The 16,739-nt window shown below is 43.4% G+C and overlaps 1 protein-coding gene across 1 annotated transcript in view; it reads right to left on the reverse strand.

The window, feature by feature from the left end:
* UNC13A (unc-13 homolog A) overlaps positions 1 to 16,739 on the reverse strand; it is a 107,891-nt gene that overhangs the window by 69,719 nt on the left and 21,433 nt on the right. Inside the window, exons 9-14 of the mRNA XM_063289181.1 lie at positions 16,129 to 16,164; positions 12,904 to 13,114; positions 11,431 to 11,556; positions 5,935 to 6,615; positions 2,956 to 3,049; positions 383 to 432 (exon numbers count right to left, since the gene is read on the reverse strand). Of these exons, the coding sequence (XP_063145251.1) occupies positions 383 to 432; positions 2,956 to 3,049; positions 5,935 to 6,615; positions 11,431 to 11,556; positions 12,904 to 13,114; positions 16,129 to 16,164 (1,198 nt within the window). The remainder of the gene's footprint in view (positions 1 to 382; positions 433 to 2,955; positions 3,050 to 5,934; positions 6,616 to 11,430; positions 11,557 to 12,903; positions 13,115 to 16,128; positions 16,165 to 16,739) is intronic.

Consider the following 16,739-nt stretch of genomic DNA (forward strand, 5'->3'; position numbering starts at 1 on the left):
ATCTATCAAATACTGTCAAGTAGGGAGTTCTGCATACTAGATCTGCTTAAATGGAAACTATTCCAATGCCCCGTCCGTCAAAAACAATTGCTATTTTCTGCAAAATCTTTGCAGAGTGAGATTACATTTTATGGGTAAACGTGCAGATGAGATGAGATTGCTGGTGGCTTTTATGGGGGTGAGGGAGGATATTTTTTGTCTTGGCTGTATCATGTCATAACATTAATAATACAAAAGATCTATTATTCAATACCTACTTGGGCGGGGAAGATCTTGGCACTATGCAAACAACTTGCAATTAGGACAGAACTCTCTCACGGCAATCTACAACTCATCTGAAGAATGTTTGAGTTTTACCCCATTCTCAAGGGCTGGAACTCACCCGCCTTTAAACCAGAGGGATTTTGATTCTCCGGAGCCTTCACCTCGAGCCTGAAAAACAGAAAGTAGTGAACTTAGCTGAGCCCCTGCTGTGACTTGTTGAGATTCTGCTGCACAAATCTTTCTTTTCTCTGAACTGATGTGCTGTTGTTATTATTGATTTTGGATCAAAATGCCCTTAGCCCAGTGTTTCTCAACCTTGGCAACTTTAAGATGTGCTGGCTGGGGAATTCTGGGAGTTATTATTATTATTTATTAAATTTATATTACCGCCCATCTCCCCTGAGTTGAAGTCCACACACCTTAAACTTGCCAAGGTTGAGAAACACTGGCCTAGATAGAGTAGCCCGAATCTGAACCCTTTCTGTTAACAGCTGAGTAAGGCTACTTTCTTTTCTCTTTCTTTGTCCAACTACCTGTTCATCTCCATCAATTATTAGTTTCCCCTTCCCAGAGTAACAACTCTTTCCCTCTACCTAATTTCCATCTCCCCAGCCCCTGCTGCTTTCTTGCCATTTCTGCTAGAAAGAAGGGGATATATATCCATAAATCTGTGCATTCCTATATGAGGAAGTAGTGCTTACATGTGTGAGAGGGGATGGTTGTTTTCTGCAGAAGCAGGATTCATTAATTTTCTAACAGCATTGTGTGAACGACCATGAATGGAAACAGCAATATACAGGCAATTAATCTTAATCAGTATGTATTCAATTATAGTGTGGTTTGCTTGCCTGATTGTTTGTTAGTCCCAGCCCTGCCTTTTGGGGGATTGTACTACTGGAAAATGTTTCTGTCTCCCTCTATATGTGCATGAGAGATATACACATACAATTGTGAAAGGTGCACATATTTACAAGGGAGGGGAAGATCTCCATGATTGTTTTGCCGGTGGTAACCTTAGTTTGCAGAAGCTAGGTGACAGGATTTTGTCTAGGATGTATATGTATATGTATACGTATATGTATGCACACATGCACAAATATGTAAATATGGCCTTGAGAATCTTTCTTCAGTCATTTCTGCTTCTTTTTTAAAATGCAAATTCTCTGGTGGGTCTAAGATGGGAGAAGAACTGGGACAATTTACTTCTTAAAGGAGAATGGGTCTGTCAAATGATATACTACATGCCTGCAAGAAGAGAGTTAAATAAGAAGTTCTGGCAAGCCCCAAATAGGCACATTGTTTCACAGCAACCAGCCTCTGCTGCCACATCTTTGCAGGATTATATCTGTTCTCTGCTTTTTCTTCTTCAAACAGCCCTGATCTGTCTCTCCTGAAGAGAAGGGAGTCTGATGCATGTTTGTGTGGAATACCGTCTGATACAGACGTGCCTTGTTCCATCTGCTAAGTATGTCCAAATCACTGCTTTCTGCAGAAGCTGGAGGAAGGGGGAGGCCTTCTACTTTTACTTAGAGTGTCGAAGAGATCATTTTGTAGTTTCCGTTCATTGTCATTTTAAAAGTTCCATTCCCTTGCTTTCTCATTTCTAGCTATTCCACAGGAAACCCAGCAGCTGTTCTCTGACAGCTGCAATTTGAGTGCTTTCCATCTCAGTGGCCACCAATTTGCAAAAGTCCATTATACTCCCATTTGTAGTAAGTGGCTGCACCGAGCCGACCTGGGCTGAGCTCGAAAAAGTTACACCAGGTCAAGCCTAGTCCCTAGTAATAAACATAATAAATCTGGTCTGTACGGGTTGAAGCATGATTTTTATAGATGCAGATTTCTTCCCCTCTATGGGGGAGCATATACATATCACTGAGGTTGCAGTCAAAGCGCTGCTGATACTGATGCTGGGTGCTTTGATTAAAAACTCCTACCCAATGTTTATGGTATAAAATTTAAAATTATCAGATGGTGCTCACATATAGTACATGCAGCCTCCTGTGTTGCCATCTCACCTGAAGTCTGTAACTGAGGTCGCTTTGAAGCTGCCAACCTGTATATATACCTTGGAGTAATTCCTACTCAACTCAGGGGGATGCACTTTGGAGGAGATATGCACAGATTGTGCTATTAAATATATGCTTTGCATACCTAATTTGATGCATCATTGGCTTTCACGGAAGGGTGATTTTCCTTTACCTGTTCTTTAATTTTATTACCTTAATCCATTACTTCTCAATTCTGGTTAAACTAAAAGAATTTCTATAATAAATTTTGGAACTGAAACCTAAGCACTTCCAGTTCTTCCCTTCCTGTACATCAGTGTCTCTCAACCTCAGCAACTTTAAGATGTGTGGACTTCAACTCCCAGAATTCCCCAGCCAGTTGATGTCCACACATCTTAATATTCCTGGGGATGAGCAACACTGCTCTACATCATTGTCACTCACTATATTATGTATGGACATTGATGAAACTGCAAAAAGGTAGCCCAGGTGAATTATGCATATTTTTTTCATGAAGGTTCTTTTTGTGGGGTGTTTCACTGAGGTCTACAGGATCACCCTGGCACTGTGAAAACATACAAAAAACAATCTTGACCTATGCATAAATCTAATCACACTGATGCACAGTGGTATAGAAAATTCTTGTCTGTATAACAAACACGGTTTCACAAGGGATACCTGCCTCTTGCAGTTGCATGCAGACTTTGTTGAACGCCCGTAACCAGTTGGCTTTTGCCCGTGCTTTTGGGTCTACCACTTCAACTTCCTCCTTCTCCCTGTAAGCAGAATACAGAGGTCAAATATGATGCCCAGCTTCTGATCTCTGGCTGAGAATTTACAGGAAATAGCCGCACCGAACTGCTTTCCACTAAATAATTTTACACTGATTTTTTGTAACTCTTTAGTTCCTCATCATGAAATAGCTTCACACTTGGAGTGTCAACACAGAAGACCATTGTTATTTTGAGGAGTTTAAGTGACATATTTTGAATTTTCTCCTTCACACAAAGAAGCTTAGAGTTTATTTTGCGTTATACTAATGTTTAGCTGGCTTGTTTTTTTTTATTTCTGTTTGAAATAGGGGGAAGAAGAGAAGACCCCCAAGATGTTTTTTGTTGAGCAGTAACTTATCTGTATAGCTTCCCAGGCTCTTGCATTACGTCATAAACAGGTGCTCCAGACCCTGGGAATATCCAGCCAAGGTCAGATCCTGTAGTCTCTGTACCAGGGTCACGAGGGTCACGAGGTTTTAGAGCCAGACTTCGATAAAAACCTTAGGCAATCCTTTTGAGTTTGGGAGCTTCTGCACAGACCTGAGCACTGGATGCTGTAGAAATGGAGCCACCCTGGGGCATCTCCGCTGTCTTTATTAAGGGGCTCCTGACAGCCTATGGGAGACTGGGTATCATCTTGCTTGGAATGTTATTTTTCTTTCTTTATGTTATGCTGTTTATGCTTCTGTTTAATCGCCTAAACTATGTTTCTGTTTGAATCTGTTTGCTTAAGTTAATAATAAAGCTTAAAACCTCTTTATCCACTGCTGTGCTTATTGTCTCTGGATCTAAAAGAACCAGTTGTCTGGGCACCTGATCACTGCCTGGACACTTGGAAGAATGACACTGTAGTTAAGAACCCAAAGAATATTGTTCAAGGGAGGTCAGAGAGCAGAAAGGTGTTTCCCTCTAGGTCAGGGTTTCTCCAAAGTGGTCAGTATTGACCACCAAGGATTGTTGGGACTATCCAAGGGGTCAGTAAATGTCTTGGAGGTCAACAGGTGGTCTATAAATGATGGAAGGTCAATTGGGATCAGTTAATCTTTTGGGGTCTCTGTAGGGCTCCATGCCAAACCTAATCCTGAAGGTGAGATAGATATCAACAGTTTCAGTAATAAAGGTATGTTAAATTCCTTTTAGGGGGAGATGGGCAGTGATAGAAATGTGAATAATAAAATAAATAAATAAATAAATAAATCTTATATTTTTCATATTTTAAATATTACCATTGATTGATTGATTGATTGAATTTTGCCACCGCCCATCTCCCCCCAAAGGGGGGACTCTGGGCAGTTTACAAGTTGTTGTTGTTATTCATAGTACTATTAATTAAAGTAGTATTATGATGACTCCAGATCTCTTTAAACTGAGTGAATGGTTAATCAAATGCCAAATGTGGTTCAGTTTAATGAAGTGTAAACTGATGCACACCAGGGCAAAACCTCCTAACTTCACATATACATGGATGGGGTCTGAGATGGCCATAACTAACCAAGATCTTGAAGTCATAGTAGATAGCTCATTGAAGTTATCAACTTAGCTTTCAATAGCAGTGAAAAGGGGGGAACTGCATGCTAAAACTGCTAATACTGTAATACTCTTATAAAAATCTGGAGTATGCACCAACAGTATTTCAGGAAATGGTCAGAAAAGGCAAGATGACAGTCAGAACTATGCAAACGAAGCCCTGTTCCTATCTATGTGCATATAGACATGCAATCAGGCTTGACCCCACCTTGATTTCACTCAGGATGATGATCAAAATTGAGTTCTTCTGAAGATCATTTATACACTATTTGCTAGTGAATATATTGCTGAGACATATTATTGGCATTTGTCTGTTACTTAATTTTTAAATTGATTTCTCTTTACTGCGGATGTTTTATGTATGTGTTATTGAGGTCTTACCGGGGTGCTTTATCAATTATTTACTGCGGAAATTTTATTTGACAACACTGTACAACCACCAGGAGTCCTACGGGATTCAGTGGTACGAATGAATGAATGAATCAATCAATCAATCAATCAAAGCTATAAAGCTATCTAAACTAGTGGCTATCACATCTTCTGCCAGTAATTTCCACCAGTTAATTATAAGCTGTGTGAGGAAGTACTTTTGGGGGAGGAGGGGGCTCATCTAAATCTCCTCCTAATCAGCTTTGTTGGATGACCCTGGTCCTAAAGTTCTGAGAGGTGACCACTAAGGCAGGACCCAGAATGACATGGTATGAGTGGTGTGGAGGAAGTGAACAGGAGGAGTTTCCCCCAACCCTTTCAAAACACTAGGACCAGCTTTGTTTTTGTTTTACTCTCCTGCACTTCCTCAGTATGATGCTACACCAGGGACCTTGGGGGGGATTAAAGTGGTGTTTCTGGCTCCCTGAGGCCAAATGTAACATGGCAGATGCACATCCCTGTTGCCAAAGGGACCCACGAGGGGAGAATGGCTCTCAGGTTCAAAGCTGCCCCACAGCAGGACAGAGACTGACCTGGGCAGACTACAGGTAGTCCACACTTAACAACTATTCGTTTAGTGATGGTTCAGACTTAGGACAGTGCTGAAAAACCCAACTTACATCCGGTCCTCACATTTATGACCATCGCAGCATCCTATGGTCCTGTGATCACCATTTTCAACCTTCCCAGCCGGCTTCTGGCAAGCAAAATCAATGGGGAACCATGTGATTCACTTAACAATGACGTGGTTCACTTAAAGCCTGCAGCGATTTGCTTAACAACTGCTGCAAAAAGGTCGTAAAACCAAGTCGGATTCGCTTAATGACTGTTTCACTTAGCAACCAAAATTTGGGTCCCAATTGTGGTCGTTAAGCGAGGACTACCTGTAGGAAACTGACTTTTACCAGCTGCAATGATGAAGAATCTCTTACTTCTCTTCTATCTTGGGGGGCTCTTCCTGGAGGGCCTTCTCCAACGCCGGGGTCTCTTCTGCTGGTCGCTCCTCCTGTGGGACAGTTGGAACCTCGTCCACCTTCTCCTCCTTCTGGGCCTGCTGTTGCAACCTCGGTGGCGCCTGCTGCTTCAGCTGCATGGGTGGCAGCTGGACCGGCTGTGGCTGCTGTTTCTGCTGCCCCTGCGGAGGCATTTTTTGCTGCGAAAGCTGCGGCCTCTGTTGCCCTTGCGGCAGCTGCTGGGCCTGTTGTGGTGGTTTCTGGGTCAGCGGCTGGGCTTGGGCCTGTTGGGGCGGCTTCTGCTGGGACGATGCAAATGGCGCGGCTTGCTGGAGCTGTTGTCCCTTGGGCTGGGGCTCTTCTGGCTGCGGATAGGCCTCCTTGGGGTAGGCCTCCTGTTCAGCATTGCCCTTTTCCTCAGGGTAGTACTCTTCATTCTCGCTGTACTCTTCATTGAACTCCTCCTCCAGGTAGAAGTCGTCCTCTTCTTCGTCCCAGCGCGGGGAGTCCTTGTGGTAGCTCACAGAGCTGTGGCAAGAGTGATAGGAGTCGCCGTCCCGCTCGTCCAGACTGACGTCGTCGGGGTCGAATTCGTCGCTCAGCTGCGAACTGCCCTGGCTCAGCTCAGCCGAGGAGGCGTAGCGGCTGCTCCCAGTGGGGCTGTAGGGATGAGCAGGGATTGGGGAGGGGGCAGAGAAACAGGCAGAAGCCAAGGAGGAAAAGATACACCGGGGCTTATAAATGAGCTTACAGAGAACGCTGTGGACTCACCTAGCTACAGCCAATCCTCACATCTGTTTCCCTACAAGTCCACCTAGCACAGTGTTTCTCAACCTCAGCAACTTTAAGACGTGTGGACCTCAACTGCTGGCTGGGGAATTCTGGGAGTTGAAGTCCATACATCTTCAAGTGGCCAAGGTTGAGAAACACTGCCCTAGCACAACTGATGAGCATCTATGTTTCTATTCCCCCCCTCCAAAAAAGGGTGGGTTGAAATTTACACCTATACTGGCCTTCCTAATGTCCAGAACACCCTGAGTGGCTGAGCAACCAACCCTACAGAGGTATGCACATGCTTAGATTACATTTCCAAATATGTCCCATTTGGGGCATCATTTCAATAATCTTTCCTAAAGAGCTGGGGAACTAGAATTTCACAAGGTGGCTGGGGATTTCTTCATGTGAGATCTTTAGCATACTTTTAGATCTGTGGAGTCCTTCCACTGGGAGCCATGGGAAGGAAAGATCAGAAAGGAATCTGGGGGCACCGTCTCTAACTCACCAGTGTTATTCAAAGGCATCCGCTTTCATGAACTGCTGCTCAATAAAGGAACAGATTTGGGGAAATGTGCACCACATGGGCATTAATATAAGCAAATGCTGCATTAGGAGAGTTGTATAGGTCAACCCAACATAAAGTTTAGGAATTTGCAACTGTATGTAACTCTGAGCTTACATGCAATTGCATGTAATTGACTTCTAGCTACTTACAGAATAAAATACATGTTTTTTGCAATCAGTTCCAACTGCGGTCATACCACTGTGCTGATATTCAGTGCCATGGGATGAAGGAAGGTTGATGGCATCACAGTCCACCATCTCCTTCAAGTTAGCCTTCCAGTATTCCCAGTCACTGAACAATGATCAAACTGGCCACTCCTGAATTACAGCCATTCCCACATGTACAAACTGGAGAACAATTTGCATCAGTTAGACTGACTCCCTTTGCAATGCCGAGAGCCCATTCCTAACTCCACCTTCTGCTAATTCCACAGATTCAGCCAAGCCACCAGCAGCAATCAGTCACAGAAAGGGACAGCAGCCATAGACGGGGAAACATAGAACAATAAACACCAGCCTGCCCCTTCTATGATTCAGTTTCTTTAAGGCAGGGTTTCTCAACCTTGGCCAGCTGGCTGGGAAATTCTGGGAGTTGAAGTCCACACATCTTCCAGTGGCCAAGGTTGAGAAACACTGCTTTAAGGACATCACAGTTATAGACAGGACTGGATGATAAGGCTAAATAAAGTTTACACCTGCTGCTGGTATAATGTGAGAGAGAAGACAGATGGGAATAGAGAAATAGTATACACCTTTCTAACCAGTGGTCCGTACATGAGCATTTATACAGACATACACATACACACGTACACAGAGGTCATCTGTGACGGAACTGTACAGATTATTTTACAGGGATTATTTTGTATCGGATACATCATCCCTGTCCACTCAATTCTTTCTTTAATAGTGCAGAACCTGGTGTCCTACTTTCCATATCTATTCTGCTAGTACTATGTAGCAAACAGGGTTAAAATTAGAATAACCAAAGGCCACTCTCTTTGGGACTGTTCCTGCTAATTACCCACAGTCTTGTTTCCAATGGCCTTAGAAAGCTCTGTGCCTTTTGATGCACAGATATAGATCGTTGATATTAAGCTCTTTATCCTTTTTATCTCCTGTCTGTTGTTCATGTCTCTCTCTCCCTCTCTGCTTTTGCCTGCCTTTTATTCTGGATTTGCCAGTTAACTATTTTTGATGTTTAACAAATAAATAGGCTATATTTTTTGCTAGCTGAATGGAGGGGTGTGTGTGTGCTCTGATCTGGGCCTAGAGATTGACTGTGAGCGTCCTGGGTGCAAACTCAACTGGAAATCACCCACCATAATTTTTCAACATTTTGTATATATCTCTACTCTGCTAGTGCTATGTAGCAAAAAGGGTTAAAACTAGAATAACCAAGGGCCACTCTCTTAGGGACTGCTCCTGCTAATCCACTGATGTGCAACAGGATGTCACCACAAAATGAATCCTGATGCAGACGTATATATGCACCACAACACCACGATGGCTTTTTTGCAGGGTTTTACCCACTCGCTGAAAAAAAAGAGAAGCAAAGGAACTGCGGGAAATTACCCTCAGTTAGAAATTCTTTGTCTTAAAATGGAAATTCAGCCAGAGTGGAACAGACAGAAAAGCAAGTCCATGGACTGGTAAAGGAACAAGATGAGAGACATCCATTTCTCCAAACGCTTTGGCCAAAGACTATCAATGCACTTGGATACATTAGTCTGATTCAGATACAAATCAGAATTGATCTTGTGTCACGTTAGTCTCAAACAGTCTTTCTCAATATGCTGCCCTCTACATTAGTCAAGATAGCTGGTATTTCTTAGTGTTACAGCCCTAAGAGGCAACATGCCTGGTATAATATTGGAGATGAGTGGACTAAAATAGATGTTCCCAATTTAACTGTCTTATTTGCAGGTGGCAAACTAGGGCGCTGTTCCAGAACCACAGTTTATTCTCAAAATTAGTCAAAGCATGGCAAATACATTGACATGTATATTTATGAAAGAAAATACCAAAACCTCACTCTGTTTCCAATATAAATTCCCCCCTTCCAAGCAGCAAAGAAGCATTTAGTGCTATTGCCTTGACTTTTTCCAGGGTTTGTGCCCCCCCCCCCCATTTCAAAAAGAAAGCATTAGGGAAGAGTACCAAAGAGGCGTTGATGTGTTTCATGGAAATGCATTATGGTTCTGCTTCTGTGATATTCCTGTTCTTGTGTGCCAGGTTGAAATAAAATTCTGATTTCACTCCTCCAAATAAACACCCAGATAGACACACACACAGATTGTACCTCTCGAGCAAATGTATTCATGTATCCAAATGAAGTGGATGAGGCCTAGGGTGGTAAGGGGGGGGTGTACCCCTTCAGACAGCCTTGGTGATCCCACCTGCTTAAAAACAATAGAGACCCCTGCATACAGATTACTAGCATTTCAAGGGGGAAGGAAGCAAATCTACACTCTGGAATGAGACTCATACAAAGTTTGCACTTATCAATTTTGGTCTTCGGAAAGGAATTCCTCAGATTCAGTCTTCACACATTCTCAGAAGATAGAGGAGCACATTACAGAAGAAAGGGGAAAGGGATCAGAGGAGGGGACACAGAGAGAACAGAGGAACAGGTGGATTCACTGTAGGGGAGGGACAGCTTTAGATCCCAGAAGCTACATTAAGGCAGACGGACCAGACTGTCTCTGAGCAAGCGCAGAGGCCTACGGGAAGCACATGCAGACACGATATGGGACACACCTGGATTAGACCGAAACCACACTTCCAGCATTGGCAATGGGGGAGGGACAAAGGAGGCAGCCTCACAGAAGAATGTGGGTGCCCGTTTGTTCAGCTTTTGTCCTGGCAGAGAAAGGGACGGGCATCTAGTCTTGATGGTTTGGTTGCAATTCTGGAATCTTTGAGGGGGGGAGTGCAGCCAATTGCCTTATGAATCTGCACTTCTGTTTTTAAATTTCGGGACATTATAAAGTGAAGGGGTACAGACAGCTTGTACAACATTCAGCTCCTCTGTATGTTTCCCTCTCCTCTGCAGTCCTGATGTACACATTAAACACCAGTAAAACACCACAAGGCAGTTGGGATCAATCACAGGTTTGATTCCATTATGCCTGGGGCAACGCCTGTAAAGCCACTGGCCCAGTCGTGGCTAGTGCCACACCTGAAAACCAGAAGGGCACATTTCCAAGACGGGAAGCCCCCTGGACCCAATCAGGTTTTGGGAATGCATGCCAGGTCGGCCCTCCCATCTATGATTAATGAAGTGTAATTGCTAACACACTATGCTCAAACAAATACACCATATTATGGCTTGTTGCAAAGGCCTGATTCTCACAACATGCTAAGGTAATGGATGTGTTTCCCAGAGCACACTGAATTACAGACTTCCCAACTCCATTTTAGCCTACTCAAGCATATTGTGCAAACTCAGCATATGTGCTGATATCCATTTCAGACATCAGTGCAGGCCCACTGAGCAGAACGCTCACATAGCAAAGGAAGAGAATGGCGGTGGTGTTGATGGGGGACCCACTCAGTTAGATTCTTCAGATCCTGATCCTGGTTTGTAGCTGAAGCTCTTGCAACTACCTTGATCAGGGAGAGCAAACTGGCCAGGGAAGAGAGCAGTTTTAGTCTAACCCACCATCCCTAGCAAGCAGGCAGTTACCCATGGTTGCTGGAGGTGATGGGAGCTGTGGTCCAAATGGACTGGAGAAAGAGAAAATCAGCATTAGATTACTTCATTTTTAAAGTGGAGGAAATTGCATAGACTTATCTCCTTTAAATCATGCTTAGCCTTCTTTGTGTTACAATTGCCTGTTAGGAAAAACTGCTCGCACATTGCTGAATGTGTGTGTGTGCGCGTGTGTGTCTACACACATATGTATTCCACTGAGAACTAATTAAGGCAAGTTCAAGCCCTAGCAAAATCTGGATTTCAAATTCAATGTTGCTTGGGAAAAGAAAAATATTTGCAGGGCGGGGGAGAGTGGGAACAGGAAAGGAGGCGTAGCAGCCACTGCTGGATAGATGCTAATGGCCTAATCCAGTTTGCAAAAACCAAGAACCACGTGACTCTGCAAAAGGCACACAGCAAAAAACAAGAGAAAGACCCACCTATCAGATAGGTCTAGGGAGCGCCTGCTCTCGAGCGAGGGCTGGCGGCTCGTGCGCCTGCTTGACCCGGAAGCAGACTCTGCATCACTGTGCCCGTTTGCGGCAGAATCTACGCTACCATAGCGTCTGCCGGGGAGGGGAAGAGGAAAAGGGTCAGCATATAAAATGGCAGAGAGAAAAGACCCCCCCTCCTGCCACGGGAATTCCAAAGGGAACAGAAGGGGAGGGCAAAACACAAATATGCTAGCCAAGAACTAAGGGACAGGGAAGTGGGTTTCTATCTGAGACCTATTTTATGTCCAGGTAGAATATGTCCAGACAACCCCTGCAACTCAGTGCCCTCTACCTAGGCTGCATCGTAGCTCTCATAATTCAGAGCCAGTCTGGTAACAGTGGGGGAATAATTGGAGTGTGCTTGAGGAATGCTGGCCTGGAACTGTTCAAAGGGTAGACCTGCCATTGGGCAAAAGACAAGGCTATTCTGAAATACAGGAAACAATGTTGAACTGGGTTGGTTGCAAGGGTCTTCCCCCCATGATTTTCTCAAAGAAGTAAAATAAATCCATTATCCAAGTTATCTAACAAGAGAGTGGCCTTAAAGGCCCTGTGATTTGCAGAGGGCATGAAAAATCACAGTAATTTGACAGCATTGTTAAAAATGCTAGGCTATGATGAATGATTAATGGCCAACAGAAGGTTTGGGGATGAATGGAGGAAGGTTTTTTTTTAAGCATATGATTTGATTACTACTATGCAAGCAGCAATTAGGAGACCTGCTGTTGTCCACCCCCCACCGCAACCTGCAGCCTAGCCAAGTACACCACACCCTTATTTTATTATGCAGCCGAGCCAAGTTTCAAACTCTTCCTCCTAACTTTGGGTATCCAGGGGATCCTTGGTAAGATTTTTCCCCATAAGCTCCAATGCACCTGAGCTAAAACCCAACGAGAGGAGAGGGAATAGCTAAGGACATTGAAGCCAGTTATGCTGCAGGGAAGAGGTCTGTTTGTTAACCATTGCTCACAATTTGGCTCAGGATCCCTCGCAATGTTTCAGCTCTTGAACAATGCCACCAATGAATGGAGCTGATACTGTCAATTCTTTGGCCCTGGCCCCATTCTAAATATGACCCCAGTTTAAAAGGAGCTGTCAAAAGGCCTTGAGTGGTAGGGGCTATTACCAACCACAGCTAGGAATGGACCTTCTGTGCTCTGCTGTATACCTCTGAGTACCCAGATGCAGAGATCAAGAGCAGGAAAACACTTCTGTATGTTTGTGAGGTTATGTTGGGTACACTGAGTTGGAGGCAGAGGGTTGGCCTTGACAGTCGCTTGCTGTGCTCTATACCTAGCATGACATATCATGTTCTCTTCCCATTTTATGACCTTTGGGGGTAGGATAAGAATCCCTTCCCTGCCAACATAAGATGTCTCAGATACTTTCCCCAGCAGTTCCAGGCTGCACCCACTCTACCTGATTGGCCGATGGTTGGAATAGTCCGTCTCGTAACTCTGCATGGAATCTGCATAGGAGTCCCGGGATGCTCGCTGTTGATGACGTATGGGGTACTGGTGGACCGAAGCATTGGGCTGGGAGGTGGTATAGTAAGGGGGTGGGATACTGTTGCTGGTCTCACTGCGGTAATCACTGTCCCGGTCATCCACGGTGCTGTCAGGGTCATCATCTGTAAAAAGGGATCCGATACCATGATATGAAATCACAATGGACAAAGTGTCCGTTATTATAATGGGGTATGTGAACATTCTTTACATGGGAGGGACATGTAAGTGAAATATGTGTACATCTGTCTGTGTGTCTTTGCAAGCATCTGTATTTCTAGAGTACCCACATACACAAGTGCCAAAAGAATGCATTGTTCTAACGTGATGGGGAATAACAGAAAAATGTCTCACTTGGAGAACAGAAAATTTGGTGGTTTCCAGAGACCAGGATACTCGATAACTGAAAGGAAGTGGGGAACACAGAAAGAGATGAACAGACCAATGATCAAAAATGGAGTATGAAGACATCTCACAAGCCAGTTGAAGAAACTTAGAAACAATATAAGGACCTCCCCAAGCTGGTACCCATCAGACATGCTGGATTTCAACTTCCACAATGTCTAGCTTGGATGGGCATTTTGGGAGCTGAAGTCCAAACTACAATGTGTTCAGAGAACATGAACTTGGGGAAAGAAAAGAAAGAAAAGAAAGTCACATGATTGTATAAAATAGGTGGGGCAGGAAGCTGTTTACACAGGTCACAGTATGGCATGGATTTTTTGCAGAGGTGTAAGTAGAATGGAGTGGAGAGAGAAAGAAAGAAAGGGCATGGGGAATGTACACTGGGGTGCAGGTTGGATGCTGAACATATCCTCGGCATGCAAACCTACTTCCTCATTCAACCATTATTTTTTGAACTTGCTATATCTGCGAGCAAGCCAGAACACGATGCACTGCATAATTATCCATAGTTCCTCTCCACCTTTCCCTCACTGCTGGGTAATTTCTCAGTTTCAGAAGAATGGTCCTGATCAATGTTCAGTGATCCTTCTTTTCAAGCTCTCAATCCATAATCCAATTAAAGTTTACACATATTACAGCTGAACCATTAACTTTTTTAAAAAGAAAGTTTATGTCAGTGCAGAAAAACAGCCTTCCTTGGCATCTGGGACAGCCCTTGTGAAAATGCTTTCATTACAGTAATTAACTTGCCTCCACTCTCAGTTGCTGTGTTATATGCCCTGAGTGGTATTATTTTGCAGCCAAATTAGTTGGTTATAAGATCTGAGCTGTCCTTCTATTCACTATGTGATGCCTGATTGGATGGGATTAGCTTCCAAATTGCTCCAAGGAGAATGATATGGAAGCTACAAAGAGTGCCAAACATGCATATTTTTAAAATAAAAAATAATTGCTCTCCCAAAGTAATTCCTGTCCCAAATGGTCCTTAAAGAGAACACACACTAAGACATCAACTTGGCCATGTTCAACCAAACAATTCAAATCATTTGAATTGGACAGGAACATAATCCCCCAGATAGTAACATGGCATGAAGCCTCAGGAATCAAGTTATCTCTTTTTCAATCTAAGTGCCATCTTGCTGGTTGGATTCACAAATGGACTAAACAAAATTCCTGCCTTTGTATTGTTATGCCCCCCTCCCCAATAAACATTCCTGAAACAATGGCTGAGTTCCCACGACATACTCAACCACAAAGGTCCCAACCCTGTTTTTGCCTAGTCTAGTGTGTGGTACAAACTCAGGCACCAGCTCTTAGCCTGGTTCCTGAATTAACTCATTTTGGGGGTTTACATTATACAGTGAACTATAAAATTATCGAACAGGCCAGGTTTGCACAACAACCTAAGCCACAAGCAAAACTAACACTGTAGAGTCCTTGGTGCTCTCTGAGCTTGGTTGCTTGCCCGTAGACGTTTCATTACCCAACTCAGTAACACCATCAGTGCGAGGGAGTCTGGGGTTTGCTCCCTGTTTATATACAGTAGCTTGCCCTGCTAGTGTTGGTGGGAGTGTGGTTTCCTCCTTGGTAGTTCTTTGATTAGGGTAGTTCCTTGATTCATTAAAATGAATACTAATCAAACTTAATATGTTGTGTGGATGCATCTGCTATGTTTTTATTGTTAAGTGTGTTATGTGAACATAACTGTGTATCTGAAAAGGGGTGTTTGGTTCATGACTGTATATTTTAATAAACTTATCTGAAATAAATATTGCAGCTTAGCTGGCACTGACAGACTCACTCAGCATCTACACAAAACACAATAGTGTACTTTTTGGTGGAGGCCATTGACACAATTGGTTAAGGACTGGTTCACACATCTATACCTACACTTTTGTTGCTCGGCATTTAACAATTGGCTGGACTGATCTTCCACTAAAGCATTGTGTTAAGGTTTGCAAGAACATTTTATCTGTGGTGTTAGATTTTTGAGGCCCAGGTCATCCCTTGACTTTATGAAGCATCTCTTAGACAATTAGCAGCCCAAATATAGTGGGTGGACACAAGTTAAGGAAAGCTGCAGGGTTCATCCAATGCACTCAAGTCAGTTAAGGACTTAGAGACTGCATTTGCACAACAGGCTAGACTTGGTTAGATTTATATAGAAAACAGATTAATGCAGTTAATCAGTCAATTCATTAATTTTAAAAATGTTGGCTAAACCCAGCCATGGCTCCTAGCCATCAATAGTTCTAGCTACAGACAAGCCCCAGAGGAGGAATGATTCAAGTCTATTTGTGTCATCCTAGTGTCAGAAAGTCCTCAGTTCAAATTTAATCACTACATTGAATTCACTAAATAATTTTAGGTTAATACTTCCTCTTCAGTTCACTCTCTGTATCTGGAGTCTAGTAAACAACAACACTCAGAGCAAAGGCTTCTGGAGGATAGAATTTTAGTCTCAGGAGCCCAAATCATAAGTGGTATTTAAGGCCATTCTAGCTTTAAAGGTATATGATTTGAATACCTGAAACTATGCAAAAATCTTTGTCGTCATTGTTGCTCCAGTTCACTAACTGAAAATACCTGCTTCACCTCTTGACCTCCAGATGAAAAGGAGGGCCATGTTAGATTTGACCCACACCGTCTCCCCCTGGATTAGAAGTAGTAGGAAAATATTTAAGAATGCCACATAGTGAAGTGGGAGGGTATGGGGTCAGGATTGCATACTTACTTTGTTGATCTCCCCAGCCAAAATAATTCCAGTTGCCTACAAAATAAAAGCCAAGAAGACATGTCCCTTTAAGAGACAGGCCAATTCTAAATATACTTAGTAATTCTAACCCTAGAGGGAAGAGGAGGTTGTAGGGAAGGGGAGGTGTAAATTCTACATCCAGATGCACTTTGGAAGCTAACAAGCATATAGAAGCAGGGAGGGACCATCTGCAGCTTGGGGTGGGGTGTTGACCCGCAACTCCCTTTTTGCAGCCCTCTGAAATTGCACTGTGTACCAATCTCTGAGAGCAAATTGCTGAGAAACCATGTGGTTTACCACTAGATTGGGGTGGAACAAAGAGTAAAAAAAAAGTATGCAGGCTTTTGTTAAAGATCAGTAAATCACACTCTTCAATCTACCAATTTCACCACATTAAACAAAAAAGTTCCCTGCCCCATTCATTTTGGTGGTGTCACCCTACCTTTATTTTGCCTACTGTACCTCTTAGCCACATTTTTTAAAAAAAATATGGGCACTGGAATGTGACCTGCCCTTAATACATAGGGAAAAGCCTTTCTGCACTATTCTTATCTTCTAGTCTGGTGTTTCTTAACCTCAGCAAGGTTTAA

This window comes from Candoia aspera, chromosome 1 (assembly GCF_035149785.1).
Source record: "Candoia aspera isolate rCanAsp1 chromosome 1, rCanAsp1.hap2, whole genome shotgun sequence".
Taxonomy (NCBI): domain Eukaryota; kingdom Metazoa; phylum Chordata; class Lepidosauria; order Squamata; family Boidae; genus Candoia; species Candoia aspera.